At 47.9% G+C, this 14,565-nt stretch overlaps 1 protein-coding gene across 2 annotated transcripts in view; it reads left to right on the forward strand.

The window, feature by feature from the left end:
• The window catches only part of OPCML (opioid binding protein/cell adhesion molecule like), a gene marked incomplete at both ends in the record, with an annotated part of 1,087,629 nt that extends 1,073,914 nt beyond the window's left edge, over positions 1 to 13,715 (forward strand). The window contains 3 exons of one of the 2 annotated variants that reach the window (XM_081240616.1): positions 237 to 388; positions 1,307 to 1,333; positions 13,615 to 13,715. In XM_081240616.1, coding sequence (XP_081096742.1) covers positions 237 to 388; positions 1,307 to 1,333; positions 13,615 to 13,715 — 280 coding nt within the window. The remainder of the gene's footprint in view (positions 1 to 236; positions 389 to 1,306; positions 1,334 to 13,614) is intronic. The other variant, XM_081240617.1, reaches the window with a different exon arrangement.
• Between the last annotated feature and the right edge of the window lie 850 nt (positions 13,716 to 14,565).

The raw sequence follows: 14,565 nt of genomic DNA on the forward strand, positions 1-14,565 counted from the left end.
GACTAGGGGGATGTAGCCCTGGAACGTGGGCGCCCTTCCCTTTCGGCCCCTGATGGAGGCCGCGGTGCTTACAGCTGGCGGGTAGAGGGGCCGGCTTGGTCCGAGGGAAGGGCTTTGTGAGGAGGAGAGTGTGTGCGTGGATCCATCTGCGGCGTCTGGGCTTCCCCGGACCCTCCTGTCTTCTGCCTCACTCTGTGTGTGCAACCAAACCCGTCGCACCTCCTCTCTTTTTGCAGGCTGGCCACCGGCCTGGACGGCATGAGGATCGAGAACAGAGGCCACATATCCACACTGACCTTCTTCAATGTCTCAGAGAAGGATTATGGGAACTATACTTGTGTGGCCACGAACAAGCTTGGCAATACCAATGCCAGCATCACACTGTATGGTGAGTGCAGGAGGCCTGGACGTGGGGCTTGGCAGGGCGGGGGCTTCCAGGGACTCGGGCGGGAGGAGGGCACACCCTGCTTGGCCTGTGTCCGTCCGTAGGGCTCAACCCCCCACCTTAGATGCGAACGCACCTCTACCGTCATTCTCCTGGCACACGGTATGTGGTGTTTGCAAGGTAACTGATACCTCCTGGTCTCATTCAAGGTGAGCTGTGCACCTCAGCAAAGGAGTAAACCGAACTCTGAACCAAGTTGCACAGTGCTTACCATAAAGAAGACAGAACCATGGAACAGGTCGATTGTAGTACTGTCTGTTGGTCAGAGGGGTAAATTAGATATAGTTCTAAGATACCCTCTACAGTAAGAGTCGATGATTCCAGGGGTTATATTAAAATTTTTAAACCAAGTTACCTGCTGCCATCATGATTCTCATGTTGATTGCATGTCACGTTCTCATTCATTGAAGTGAACGGAGCAGGGGGCTTGACTCCTCATCGGGACGACTGCTCTGTCCACAGCTGAGACAGCCATCCCTTCTCTGCAGGTCTCTCCCTCCCACACGGGGGTAGGGGCCTCCAGAGCCCTGAGCGGCCCCTCGGGAGACCTCACCCTCCCTCACTCAATTCTCGCGCTGCTGTGTCCATCTCCTTGTGCAACATTTCACCCCACGGGCCAGGCCCAGCTTGTGGCGATAGCCCGTGTGTGTATGTGCGTGTTTATTTGCTGAGATTTGGTTAGAGGGAAGCGTCTGGTGAATAGGACGAAAAGGTATTCATTTTTCACGTGGACCTCAGACCCTGAACAAGCTTTCAGCATTGACATGAACTAAACTTTGTCCACCAACCATCTGAAATGTGTGATCTATGTCTTTTGTTTTCTCTCTGCATTGTGTGTGCATTTTGCTGTGTGTGTCTTAGAAATAAGCCCCTCATCAGCAGTGGCAGGTGGGTATAGCATGTTCCTTCACTCCTCTGCCTGCCTGAATGCCTATGCTTTTGATTTTCAGCCTCCTTCAAAGACAGGCTTGCCTGCTCCACCTCCTTGGTTTATTTCTCCTCAGTGGCTAGACTTCAGGGGGTTGGTCTGCACAGTTTAGGTACCAAGCATGTAGAATATGATGGCTTTCACACATGTACATATGAAATATCATGATATGTTTCCAGAGAAGGGCTTCCCCCACGCCAAAAGAATAAACTTCGACTTGGTAGCCTTAAGAGGGATGAGTATTCTGCTATTTGTACACAGCAGCAGCGAGGGGAACCCAGCCTAGACACCAAATGGATTACCAGATGATCGTCTCCATGGGGAAATCACACTAGTATGAATGTATAATTCCTCCTGCCCAAGGCAAAAAGGGCTAATGACTTAATTCTGAAAGCTTCATTTAAAAATAGAAGTACTTGGGTCATGATTCAAAATGATCATCATAATATCTACCATTTACCAAGTATTTATTGGTTTCCAGGCATCATGATAGTTCCGTGCAAGACAGGTTATTAACCCCATTTTAAAGATGGGTAAGAGGAGGACCCAGGAGGCTAAGTGACACTGAAGTTCGCATAGCTAGTGAAGAGGTGCTGATGAGACCCAGACCCAGACCTCTCCTCAGTGCTGGAGGGTTTTCCCAAAGGATGAGGGTGTGGACCACGGGCACACACACACTCTCACGCTCCCTCACGTGCTAGCTGGGGCCTCAGCTCTGCTTCCCGAGTGGAAGCCTCACCCTCCCTGTCTGGAATCAATCTCAGCCACATAGCAAATGGTAACTTTTGAATTTTCCAGATCTGGAATCAGCTCTGCAGCTGCCCTTTCCACAGCTCTGGATCCGAGACAATCATGGGCCACTGGCTCTGCCCACACCTTGGTGTCTGTGAATGTCCATCTCTAGGTCTTGATAAAACTTAGAAGAAAGGGTGTGGCTGGGTTGCTGCTCTGCCACTGACCCTGCCGTCACCCCTGAGTCGGTGGGGTTGCCCGTGAGGGGCCAAAAGAAAGATTCCAGGACTGACAGCTAGGTGATCCGGGAGCTTGTCCCTCTGTACCGTCAACTCGGGAGAGAAGCATGTCACAACCGAGAACAACAGTGTGTGGAGATTAAGGATACATTCGCCGGCTAGGGCTGCCATAACTAACTAGCATAGGCTGGGGGCTTAAACAACCGAAACTTGTTTTCTCACAGTTCTGGAGGCCAGAAGGCCAAGATCAAGCCAGGAAGATCTGTCAGCTGTTTTTGATGAGGGCTCTCGTCCTGGCTTGTAGACGGCCACTTCGTTTGCACATGGCCTTTCCTCTGAGCATGTGCAGAGAGGGAGAGAGAGAGGGAGAGTGAGAGCTGCGGGGTGGAGGAGGGCTCCCTGGTGTGTCTCCTTCTTAGGACACTAATCCTAGCCAATCAGGGCCCTACCATTATAACCTCATTTGACCTTCATCACTTCCTTATAGGCTGCATCTCCAAATACACATGGGGGGTTAGGGCTCCAACCTATGAACTTGGAGGACACAATTCAGCTCCTAGGAAAGGCACAGCTTCATATCCCAATGCAGCCACAACCACACGAAGCCCGTGTCAACAATTAGCTTGTTTGAACCCATTTTCCACTTCTGTCTCCCCTCTTCCACCTAATCTGAATGCATTCTTTTAAAGGACCATTTGAACATTTATAACCGATCTGCTTATACTCCCCAAAGCCACACAAACAGACACCCTGCATCCCAGGCACGCATTTGTGTTTGCCGACAAAGACTGTAAGCTTGGTTTTTAGAGACCCTTTGGACTCTGCACCGTGAACCCATCCCAACATACATTCATGACAGGCCTCTCACACCAACATGTCTTTCCTACGTTTCCTACCTACACGCACAGAACCAAGGGAAATGAGACGAAAGCAATGTCGAAAGAAAGCAGAAGACACAGGCTATGAAGACAGTGGGCTGAGACGGGAAGTGCTTAGGCAAACTGAGAGACCACACGGGTAGGGTGGGTGATGCTCCAAGATGAATCGGTGGCTGACCTTGACGTGCGATGTTCCTTCCTCACCCACCACCAGTTGCTGCCCCTCCAGTAGCCGCACAGACAGAACAGGTCACCCAGCTGAGTGCCAACTCAAAGTGGCATTTCAGACGGTGCACTTCTCTTAGCCCCAGGCCACTGCCGGGACTGGAGAGGCAACGGAAAGGTAGAGAATAGACCAGCACGGGGATGGGGAAAACTGAGTTCCAGTCCTGACTCTGTCACAAACCATGCTGCTCTCTGTTCCGTGGTTGCCTGTAAAATATAAGAGCAGAACAAAACAGACTCCAGGCTTCTTTCCAGCTTTCTAAGTCTCTGTTCTGAATTTGAAAAACAAAGGGAAACTAGGGTAAGAGGCAGATCTCCAAAACCTGGCATCCGTAACCTTGGGAATGGCAGCAGGTGCTGTGCCTATTGCAAGCAACTTGCTCGAAGTATCCGTAAGCTTTCTTGAGTGGGTGAGGCATTCGGAGGCCACCTGGGCCCTGGCATCCTGGAGCCTGGCCAGGTCCGCACGCAGCAGGGGCGGCCAGGCTCAGCTTGCTGGCCACGGCTCTGCCTCTTGCAGACGCTGCTCACGTTCTCTCGACTTGCCAGCCCATTCTGCTTCCACTGGGTCTTGAGCAAGAGGCCCCATCGCCCTGTCCTTAGGGTGCAAGGAGGGAACATTCTGAACTTCATTACATCCAGCACTGCAGAGAGTGTGGGGCACGTAATGAGCCGTGTAAACGTCTGTATTTCTGTATTACTGGAACCGGCAGGGGAGAGGGACAGAGAAGCCAAACAAAGCCAGAAAGGAGGGGGATGCTGCCGAGAGATAAACAGATTTCTCACACTTTATCTGTGCAAATGCAGCATTGACACAAAAAAGTTACATTAAGAGTTAAGTATCAGGAATGGGGACCGCTCCTAGGAATCTTGTCATTGCAAATGAAAATGGCAAAATATTCTGGTTGATGCAACATCTGGGCTTGGGATTTTTTCCTCAAGGCAAAGCCTCAGCCCCTCAGAGCATCCAGGAAGAAGGCCTACCTCTTGGCCCCTGGAAACTATGAGGACAGAATCTATATTTTCTTTTGCTAATGGCCATTCCTCCAGAGTACATATACATATCAGGCTGGCTCTTCAGACAGGATTTTCATCAACCAAAGGCAGCCGGACCAGCTCTTCTCATCCTGCACCCTGGGCTGCCCTCACCCAGGGTCCCCCACGGAAAGCTGGTTCACGCCCTGGCCCCCACCTGCACTCCTCTATAAAGGCTCCCAACAACCTCACCTTTCCCCCAGGTGGCTCCAGGTGAGACCTGCAGGCTGGGTGCAGGAGTTGAGGATCCTGAATCTCCCCTCCCTTCACCTCCAATCCAGCCCAATCCATGCCTCAGTCTCACAGCCTGTGTCCCTCCGAACACCCAGCCTCCCCTCAGCCCTAGACCTCCCTGGCCCCCAACACCCTGCTTCTGGCTTCTAGGATGTGACTGGCTGTGGCTTTCTTCCCTCTCGGTCTCAATCTGCTTCTAGCCCCTCCACCTTCTGCCCATGGGTGGCATTACAGCAAGAGGAGAAGGGTCTTCTGTGTGTTCAGGCATCTTCAAGAGTTGTATCTTAGCCCACCGCTTTGGGTGCTTTAAAAATGCAGATTCCTGGGCCTGGTCCCAGACCCATTTCATGAAAATCTCCCTGGATGGTCCTGAGTATGTGCTTTGTAGGCAAGCTCTCCCAGGGAAGCGTAGGCACCCGGGAGCCAGACAGTCTCTGAGCAGCAGTCTGGGGGCTTCCCGGTCTGTGTCCCTAGCACTTTCCTCAATTCTGAGCCACAAGACGCTCTGCTACCTGAATGTCCCAGGGGAATCTCCATCTTTCTCTCCCTGGCACCCCTTCCCTCCTCAAACGTGCACCATATCTTCTCACCCACCGCCTCACTACAGTCTCCACGGCCATTCTGACCCCTTCCTCTCCCTCACCCCACACCTGTCAGCCAGCAGGTTGGAGCAAGCAGGCACCAGCCCTCCCGCCACTGCCATCTCACTCACGCCGGGGCAGGGGCCTTATCTGGCTACGACATTCTCTTACCGGTGGGTGGTCCCCTTGTCTTTGAGAATCTCTCTTCAATCTGCCGCTTCGGGGCCAGGTGGCCCTTCCCAAACTCAGAATAAACCTGTCCACATCCTGCTGAAAACTGCCTCCCAGAAAACCCTCGAAGGCCTTTCCTGCTCTGAGATCAACCTCCCTCGTGGCCCCAAGTTCCCCGCTGCCTTCTCTGCATCCACCATGCTAGACACCCGCCCCGCCCTGCCCGGGATGCCCGATCCTATTGCACAGTCCAGCCTCGACTATGCTGCCTCTGTCCATCAATTCACTGATTCAGCAAATGTTTGTTTCGAGCCTACTGTGTGCCAGGAGTTAGATTTAGGATTTAAGTACCGAGAGGAGGAGACTTCCCAACCTCCTACAAGCAAGTAAATAGACATTTACAATAGAATATAGAATATAAGTACTGCACTAGAGCAGAGAAGAAGCTACTAGCTGGTAGGTGTTAGCCAGAAGGGGCTTCAGACAGCTCAGAACCCTTTGAGGTAAGTACACCTGGAGCTCAGAGAATTTAAGCCATGTGACTGAATCCTTCCCGCAGATAGGAATTCCACTGTAGAAGGACACGTTCACATCCGGTTTTGCACCCAGGTCTGTCTGACCTTAAACCCATGTTTCTTTCTAACCCGTAGGTATACTGTCTCTTCCAGTGTGTTGAAGGGTCACAGAGGGAGGCGTTTGCCCTCTTCTCCGCCTGATAAAATTGTACTTACCCTTTAAGCTTCCACTCAACGGTACCCCGTCCATAAAGTATTTCTGAACCCCATTGAAGAATCACTCACCCATCTTTTGGACTCTCTTGGTAGTTTCCCCTTAGGCTTATATTTTGTTTGTATTTGTTTCTGCACTAAAGGATGTAGCCCTGTATCTCGCAATACTTATTGACCACTAAGCACTGGTTGGATTAATAAATACATCTTCTAGTCAATGGAGCATCCATTATAGCCTCTTACAGGGTGAAACTTCTCACTGACCAAAGGAAGGCAAAATACTCAAAAGGTCTATAGTCTCCTCCACTGCCCCACAGGGAAGCCAAATCAACAATGCTGACACTTCCCCTTGCATTCCAGCCCCCCTTACGTCCCAGTTCTAATTTGAAATTTAGGGTCCCCTCCCGCAGGGTCTTTCTCCCTTGTGAGGGAGGCTATCTCAAACATCCCGACAGACTGTTTAGGAAGGCGTTCATCAAATGATTTCTTCTTGCAGAGACATCAAAAGCTGCACGTGCCTGTCCATTTCCTGCTGATAACGTGTATGATTCTTATTTTCCGAATCCACAATTGAAATCCAGGTGGGAGGGAATGAGTCAGAGAGAAACACCGTCGTTTCTGGCTGACGGCAGCAGCCTCATCATTTGTGTTTTCCCCAACCTGTGAAATGTCAACATATTAGGAAAAAATATGCAGACATTTCACATTTCATTCCTGATGAGGCTCCTTGTCACCGCCTCGCGCCCCTACCCTGCTCCGTCTGAATCGCTGACATCTGGCCGTTAGCCTGAGCATTTAGACTTTAACACAGCACTCGGGCTGTGCTGATGTCAGCACACGCCCCAGCTTCTGGTTTGGCACAGACCAAAGCCCTGCTTTTTTCAGGGTTGTGATGAGCTGACTGGTTTGAATTAACTTCTGATATGAACTTCCTAGGCCTTGGGCTTTGTGGGAGCACAAAGCAGAGATGGCTGCCTTTTTGGCTTCTTTATCCGCATGGCTTCCTGGAGCTGCAAAGCCCCGTTCATCTTCCTTGTAGAACAACACAGGGCCCTGTTTTCTGCTGTAATTAAAGGCAACGAAGGAAAAGCTCCCTTTGAAGGGGAATGATGCACCTTCATCAGCCGGCACTGCTGAAAATAGGTTTAGTTTCCCCAACAAGTGTAACACACACATCCTCTAATTAGATTTCCTTGCTTCTCTTTTAATCACCAAAAACATCATTATCCTTTTGGTTCCTCATTAGGAAGGTCACATAGTTCACATTCATATTTATAAAACCCATACAAATTTCAGAACAAAACTGTATCTTCTTAGACTTCTGATGCCTCCTTGATCTCACTGCGCTATCACCAAGTTCAACTCGGCTGTGGGTTTTTTTTTTTTTCTCTTTTCTTTCCTTCATGTGATCACCCTACCACCTGCTATTTTAGTAGGATTACAGCAACACTTTGCTTTCGAACTTCTTGCTGAAGAACTGTGCCTTATTTTCGTTGCAATCATGGAAAGGAAAAGGGTGACATTTCAATACCTTTCTCACTTGTTATGGACCCTCCATTTTTAAGCTTCAAAATCTCTTGTGAGGCAGGATCCTCATCAGTAAACTTATATAGTTTTCTGGGAGCTTTGTGCTGAGTTTTGGTACTTTGATTTTCAAAATCTGTTCCTCCAGAGGGTGATCAGCCAGCGCATGAGTGCAGCAGCAAACCCTTGCTTCCAGGAGAGCTAGGCCTGCAGGTTAATTCTATGCTAAACCCTCAACCAAATTTGCTTTTTAAAAGTGTGTAATGTGTAGTATATTTAATTTAACAAAGTAAGTAGCTTCTCCAAAGTGGACTTTATTTTACTCATTTGTTTGTTTGCCTCTTTCTTTATTTACTGTCTTACTGCTGCTGGGCCTCACACGTGGCCGTACCATAAAATCTTCCCTCCAGCCCAGAGTACATGAACTGATTGATTGACCTTTGTGACATTTACCATTTCTGGAATTTATCTCTTGATCATTTCTGTCTCTTTATCTCTTCTTTCTGTGTGCTGAGGACTAACTATTTTGGTCTGCATATGTCCTCAAGGTATTTAGTTGTCATTGTTGTCATTCACAGTTGGTTTTGTGGCTTTGTGTCATCATGTGAGCTTTTCAAAGACGCTCAACTCCAGGAAAGAAGGAAGCAATACGTTTTTAGTGTCGAGGAAGGGAAAAGGAGCGGCTGGAATGAGGGGAAAGGGCATAATTACATGTTCTCACTTTTAGTTTATCCCTGAAAAATATTTAACTAAGGCTGATGTTTGTAAGAGCTATTCTATTAGACAGAGTCACTGTTAGCCATAAATAAAGATTTCTTGAACGTGGTGCTTGCCCACAGGAAGAGTTGGGCTTCTACATGCACTTCCTCAGAATAACTGGCCTTCTTTGGGAAGCCTTTACCTGTGGTTGGAGCCACGTCAGGTCTTGTCAGGAGAGACCAGTCACTTGCTAAGCCAGAGTCACGTTTGCTTTCAGTGGGTGTTTGGCAATTATCTTTAATAATTCAGTATACACAGGGTCTGTTTATTTAAAGCAGGAGCCCCACAAAAGATACTGTTTTAGACACTAGCAGTTATGGTCCTGGTTCTAATTCACCCAATTGTTATTCATCCTTTACTTATACTCAGTGATTTTATGTATCATCTTCACTCATCCTCAGAGCAACCCTGCAAGTATAGAGAAAACCACCTCCGCACATATTTTATACATTAAAAAAAAAATGTTTGAGAGCAGTTAACCGTCTCATCTGAAGTCATCCTGCGAGTGACTAGCAGAGCCAGAATTCACATTCAGTTCTCCCTGATTCCTAAATTCACTCCTCTTTGACAGGCAGGGTGCTCCTGAGATGAAAGGGAGGTTGGATTATTTTGTTCCAAAGGACTTTCTTCTCAGAATCTGTGAGGGCTTAAAACATATTTGTGTTTCTTTATTGATTTAGACTAGTACAGAGGAATTCTAGGTCCTAATGGAGGATAGGGGGACTACCCTGGTGGTCTAGTGGTTAAGACTCCGAGCTTCCACTTCAGGGGGCGCGGGTTCGATCCCTGGTTGGGGAACTAAGATCCTGCATGCAGTGTAGCGTGGCCAAAAAAAAAAGCTAATGGAAGATAGAGTGTATGCAGGCAGAGGCTGTGCCTGTCTTCCTCTTTGGAACAGAGCCTGGCACATGAAAGCACCAGCACGCATTTGTTGAGTGGAAAGCATGGCTTCCGAGGCCAGCGTGGGGTCTGCTTCCCTCGTGGACTGGTCCTTTGTGCTTGGCCTTGCCACAGAGCATGGCTTTGGACTCTCTCATTGCCCTGCCCAGTGCCCCACACCCTCCTCCTAGGCCCTAATGGCCGGAGGTCTCTCTCACCCATCTCACCTACCAAAACCCAGCTCCGGATCAACGTATTTGGAAAAGGTCAAAATAAGCCAATATTAGCCTCAACTAACAAGTGGAAGGTAGGGGGTATGGACCCACCAGAGCAGCCCTTCCCACGATCACATGACTACTTCCTACCAGACACTGTCCTAATCCCTCCAGCCCTTTATCCTGAAAACTCCACATTATTACCCCTATTTTCAAGGAGAAAACTGTAAGTGCTTTGTCTGAGATCACATAGCTGGCAAGCCACAGAGTCAGGATTTAAGCCCAAATTGGCCTGAAGCCAAAGTCCCAAGCGTTGGTTGCACTTTTACAGTGGTCAGAGACTTTACCCCAAAGGGTTTAGGGCTGCAAAGACAAAGCATCGAGGCCAAGGCAGGGCAGATGCATAGAAGTAATCATGGGACCACACCAGTTCGCTAGACAGCAGCAATCCACTGCTTCTTCTGTATTAAAGCACAAAGAAGCATTTGCATAATCAGATGAGTGGCCTTAGCATACAGAAAGCCTATGGGAGAGATCCAACCCAGATTCTTTTTTTCCCCTCATTTCCAGTAGGATCAGGGTTACCTTGAAGATGCCATTAAAGAATCAGTTCATCGCTGATGGCCTTTGTCTTACATTCCTCCAACCTGGAGTATGGTACACGGGCGTAAGCCACTCTCTCCCAGCTTTGAACAAAGCCCAAGAGACTTCCTGTAGGCCCCTCGCTTCCTGTAGGCCCAACTGCCAAATATCAAATGTGTCCAGGATCCATAGGAGGAAAGCAAGGCTAGTTTCATCTCTATCCTTGTAGATTAGGTAAACTCTTTGGCCAGAATAGCTCAGCCCTTTCTCATACACTGATTGGCCAAAGGCACTCTGACAATAAGTAAATGTCATCTGATGCTTAAAGCAGGGCTTCTAATACCTGCCAAGGAATAAAATTTCATGAAAATGCATAGAAAATGAGGCTACAGAAAAGGAAACTTTAGGGTCTAGGAATGTTTGGTGCCCTCTTGCTGTCTCAGGAGATGGCATGCTGAGGTGCAGAAAGCAGGAGTGGTGATGGTTTTGTACCACTGGAAAAGGTCATCTGGCTGCTCCCCAGCTGTCCCTTCTGGGACCAGATGCAGAGTTTCCAGCCATTCAGTAACTCAGGGTACTAAAGGAGAAGAGCTCAGAGGTCATCCATCCCAGCCTCCTCTCACTGCAGGTGGGAGAACCAAGGCCAGAGAGGAGCTGGCACTCAGCTAGGAAGCAGCAGAGTCACATGGAGAAATTGGGTCTCCAGATCCACAGGCCATTATTCCATGATGCCGTGGCCTCTGGTAAACATGCACAAAGGATTGTTTTCCACAGAGAGGAAGTAAGAGTTGTGATAATCAAGGGCACCAACCCTGTAGACAGAGTGACTCAGTGCTAATCTAGCTCTGGGTGTATTGTCTTACGTGGCCATAGGCAGGGTACGTACCTGCTCTGCTTCTCAATCCCCATCTATAAAATAGGAATGCTGTGCTCGCTTCGGCAGCACATATACTAAAATAGGAGCGACACAGAGAAGATTAGCATGGCCCCTGCACAAGGATGACACGCAAATTCATGAAGCGTTCCGTATTTTTAAGAGATATGGGAACATATGTATACGTATAACTGAGTCACTTGGTTATAAAGCAGAAACTAACACACCATGGTAAAGCAATGATACGCCAATAAAGACGTAAAAAAAAATGGAGATGTGAAATGATAATCATTGAGAAGCGTCAGCCAATTGGATAATGAAAAGTTTGGGAAATGTTGCTAAAAATTATCTGCTTTATATTAAAAGCCCTTTAAACAAGGAAAAAATAAAAAAATAAAAATAAAATAGGAATGCCATAGGGTTTCATAAAGATAAAATGGATTAGATGTTCAGCATTTAGAGTCATGTTTGCCACACAGAAAGCACCATCTAAATATGCCTTATCTCAACCCCCACAAGCGGCTGAGCAGACTCTGTGCCTACCGAGGCCCCTCAGAGTTCCACTCCTTGGAGAACTCAGCTGAAGCGAGCTGAGGCTGTAACACCCCTGCCTAAGCAGCATGAACGTCTTCCTGCCACTGCTACCTGCCCTCTTGATGATTCTTCCTCCTTCTTTCCCTGCAGCTCGCACTGCTTTGTCTTCCTAATACTCCTCCTTTCCTGTTTATTTTAGCTACATTCAACCTTGTGCTGGTAGCATGACATCCCCAGAAATGCTAAGCCCACTGGTAGAACTTGGAATAAAGTGATTCCTAAACTAAAGGCCTCTGTCTATCTAGAATGGAACCCATTCAATTGTTTCTTAAGTTGATATCAATATAATGAATTAGACAAAGACACACACACATGCATATATATACATATATATATATATATATATATATATATATATATATATATAAAACTAGTGAACATATATCATATATACAATATATACTTTTTACTTTAAATATTCTTTACAAAAACATATGGGTGTTATACATCTGTGTTGCCCATTTCCTTTTAAACTCATTTAAAAATCTAAATCACTCATCTTTTGCAGAAGACAATATAGAGAATTACCTTGAGCTTCAAACTGGGCCTTTTCGAACTCAGCACATTCCGTAGGCCAGTACAGTTCCTAGGATATATGCCTGGACTGATGGGGCCCCAGGGTCAGGCTACTTTCTATAAATATTTATGAAGCTGTCGTGGGGACCATAGCAATGGGTTAAGGGCTGGACTCGGCCCTTATCTGCAAATACTCTATAACAGTTGGGAACAGTTGGATGCCAGCTGCTGGAGTGAGAGAACCATCCATCCCCAGGCTGACAGCATCTCTGCCTGCCCAGCAAGCCCTGGATCCGTGCCATTACAATGACCAGCAAGCCACATGACATGGCTCCTGTCTGAGGAGACCCTGCACCACTGAGTCTTTTTTCAGTAGTAAAGTTATTTCCAACAAGCCAATTTACTAGTAAAGGAGGCGGTGAAGCCCTGCGTTTCTTGCCTGTCACTCCTTCCATTTGTCACTGGCCCTACAGAGTTGCTTCTAATCCCTGGACTAACACTTAGTTTTGCTTTCCCCGGAATACTCTGCTCCCTGCTCGCTGGCTACTCTTGTCTTGCTTATGACCCTAAATTCTGATGCTGGTAAATAAAGGTGATGGAGGAGTACAGGGGCAGAGCTGGACCCTCAGCCTTCCACCCTGGGCCCTCGGAACAGGCAAGGCGATCCGAGTGCACATGGTTTGTCTTCTCAAGGATGCAGATGAAGGGAAAGGAATCGCACCTGTGATTCCGTGGTCTTATTTCACAGCGGAATGTGAGGGTTTCATGAGGGCTGTGTAAAAGAGCCAGAGAGAGGGAAGAAGAAAGACAGAGGCTGAGGGAGAGTCCTGCCAGTCAGGGGCGTAAGGTGGCTGTTGGGTCTGAGAACGGGGGTCATCTTTGTCACCTCTGGAGACACATCGCTGACTGCTGGGATAAACCCAACCATAGTCTTTAAAACTCTGGGTGTACGTATTCATTCTTCCTCAGCGGCTTTGGGAGACGCCGTCCCAATATCCCAGTCACACCAGATGAAAAGTCAGCCACATCAACAGCTAGACTCCTGTGTTTCACAAAATCTTCTCTTCCTCTCCTTCCTCCTCCCACCTCTTCCCTCCACTCTGACCCTCATCCCCCTCCTTCCCCTCCCACCCCTGTTCTGGACACGATTTCCAAGGAGAGAACACAGGTAGAGGCGCTGCTTACAAAGGTCCTGCCCTAACCTGTCAGCCTGCACGTGTAACCATTCCCTCCCTCTACCTCTTTTAGTTTTTAAACCCCAGTCTTTGAGAGCAGGCTGTAGGGTCCAGGCACCCCAGCGATAAGCCCCTTTGAGTTTCTCCCAGTGGGCACTTTCCATTTACGCAGACTTGGAAGGGTCACTCGTGGGTGGGAGCTGCTCACAGAGAAGCATGTCTATGCGGTGCTTGTCAGGGGATGAGGATGGTGCCCTCTGGGTGTGCGCTAATGGGTCTGTCTCTCTTTCTCCCACACAGGGCCTGGAGCTGTCATTGATGGTGTAAACTCGGCCTCTAGAGCGCTGGCTTGCCTCTGGCTATCAGGGACCCTCTTTGCCCACTTCTTCATCAAGTTTTGATAAGAAACCATAGGTCTTCTGAGCAACGCCTGCTTCTCCATATCACAGACTTTACCTACACTGCGGAGAGCAAACCAGTTTGGGCTTCTTTTTGTTTGTTTCTGTTCTTCTTCTTGATTTGATTTTTTCTTTGTTTGTTTGGTCTGTTTATTTGATTTTTCTATCCAGTTTGAATGAGTGGGGTTGGGGGGGAGGGGTGTGCAGGGTTCTACCATGTGTAGGATAATCATTCATTGGTGTGTCCAAAAATGGAATCTGTTCCTCTACCTTGGCCCTTCCCTTTCCTCTGCCTTCCCAACACTGTCACCACCAACCCGACCCCCCCAGTAAACCATAAGCTCCATCTGGGCAGAAAATGTGCCTCGTGATAAACACCCTGAAGACACAACTTCACTTATAATGTAGTGCACAGCAAGAATTGTATCCAAGTTTCCTATTATCTGCGTCTTTTAAGCTTTGGACCATTTTCCTGACTAATGTACATATCACTCCTTCCATGTTTATTATTGTCTGATTACATGAGGGTTCACATCCTTTCTTTCTGGGAAGTTCTCTCTCTAAATATATATGAAACATTGCCATCTTTTTAGCCATTCTGCCCTATCTGCTTTCTCTACCAGCTATAGGGATTTGAAGTTTAAGGATATGCACACAACCCTGAACTAAACATTTAGAAGTCATGTGACCGAATAAAGGGGGAAGCATTTTGAGGATGGTACTTCTCTCAAAAAAATGTTGTCCAGTTCATAAACAATGATCCGTAGATGGGTGATTATTTAGGTTTTATCAAGCTCTCTATGAAAGTAATCATATGGTTATCCATCTACTCAACTGTCTGATTGATCGTTCC

Source organism: Mesoplodon bidens, assembly GCF_964165515.1.
Source record: "Mesoplodon bidens genome assembly, chromosome: 7".
NCBI lineage: Eukaryota > Metazoa > Chordata > Mammalia > Artiodactyla > Ziphiidae > Mesoplodon > Mesoplodon bidens.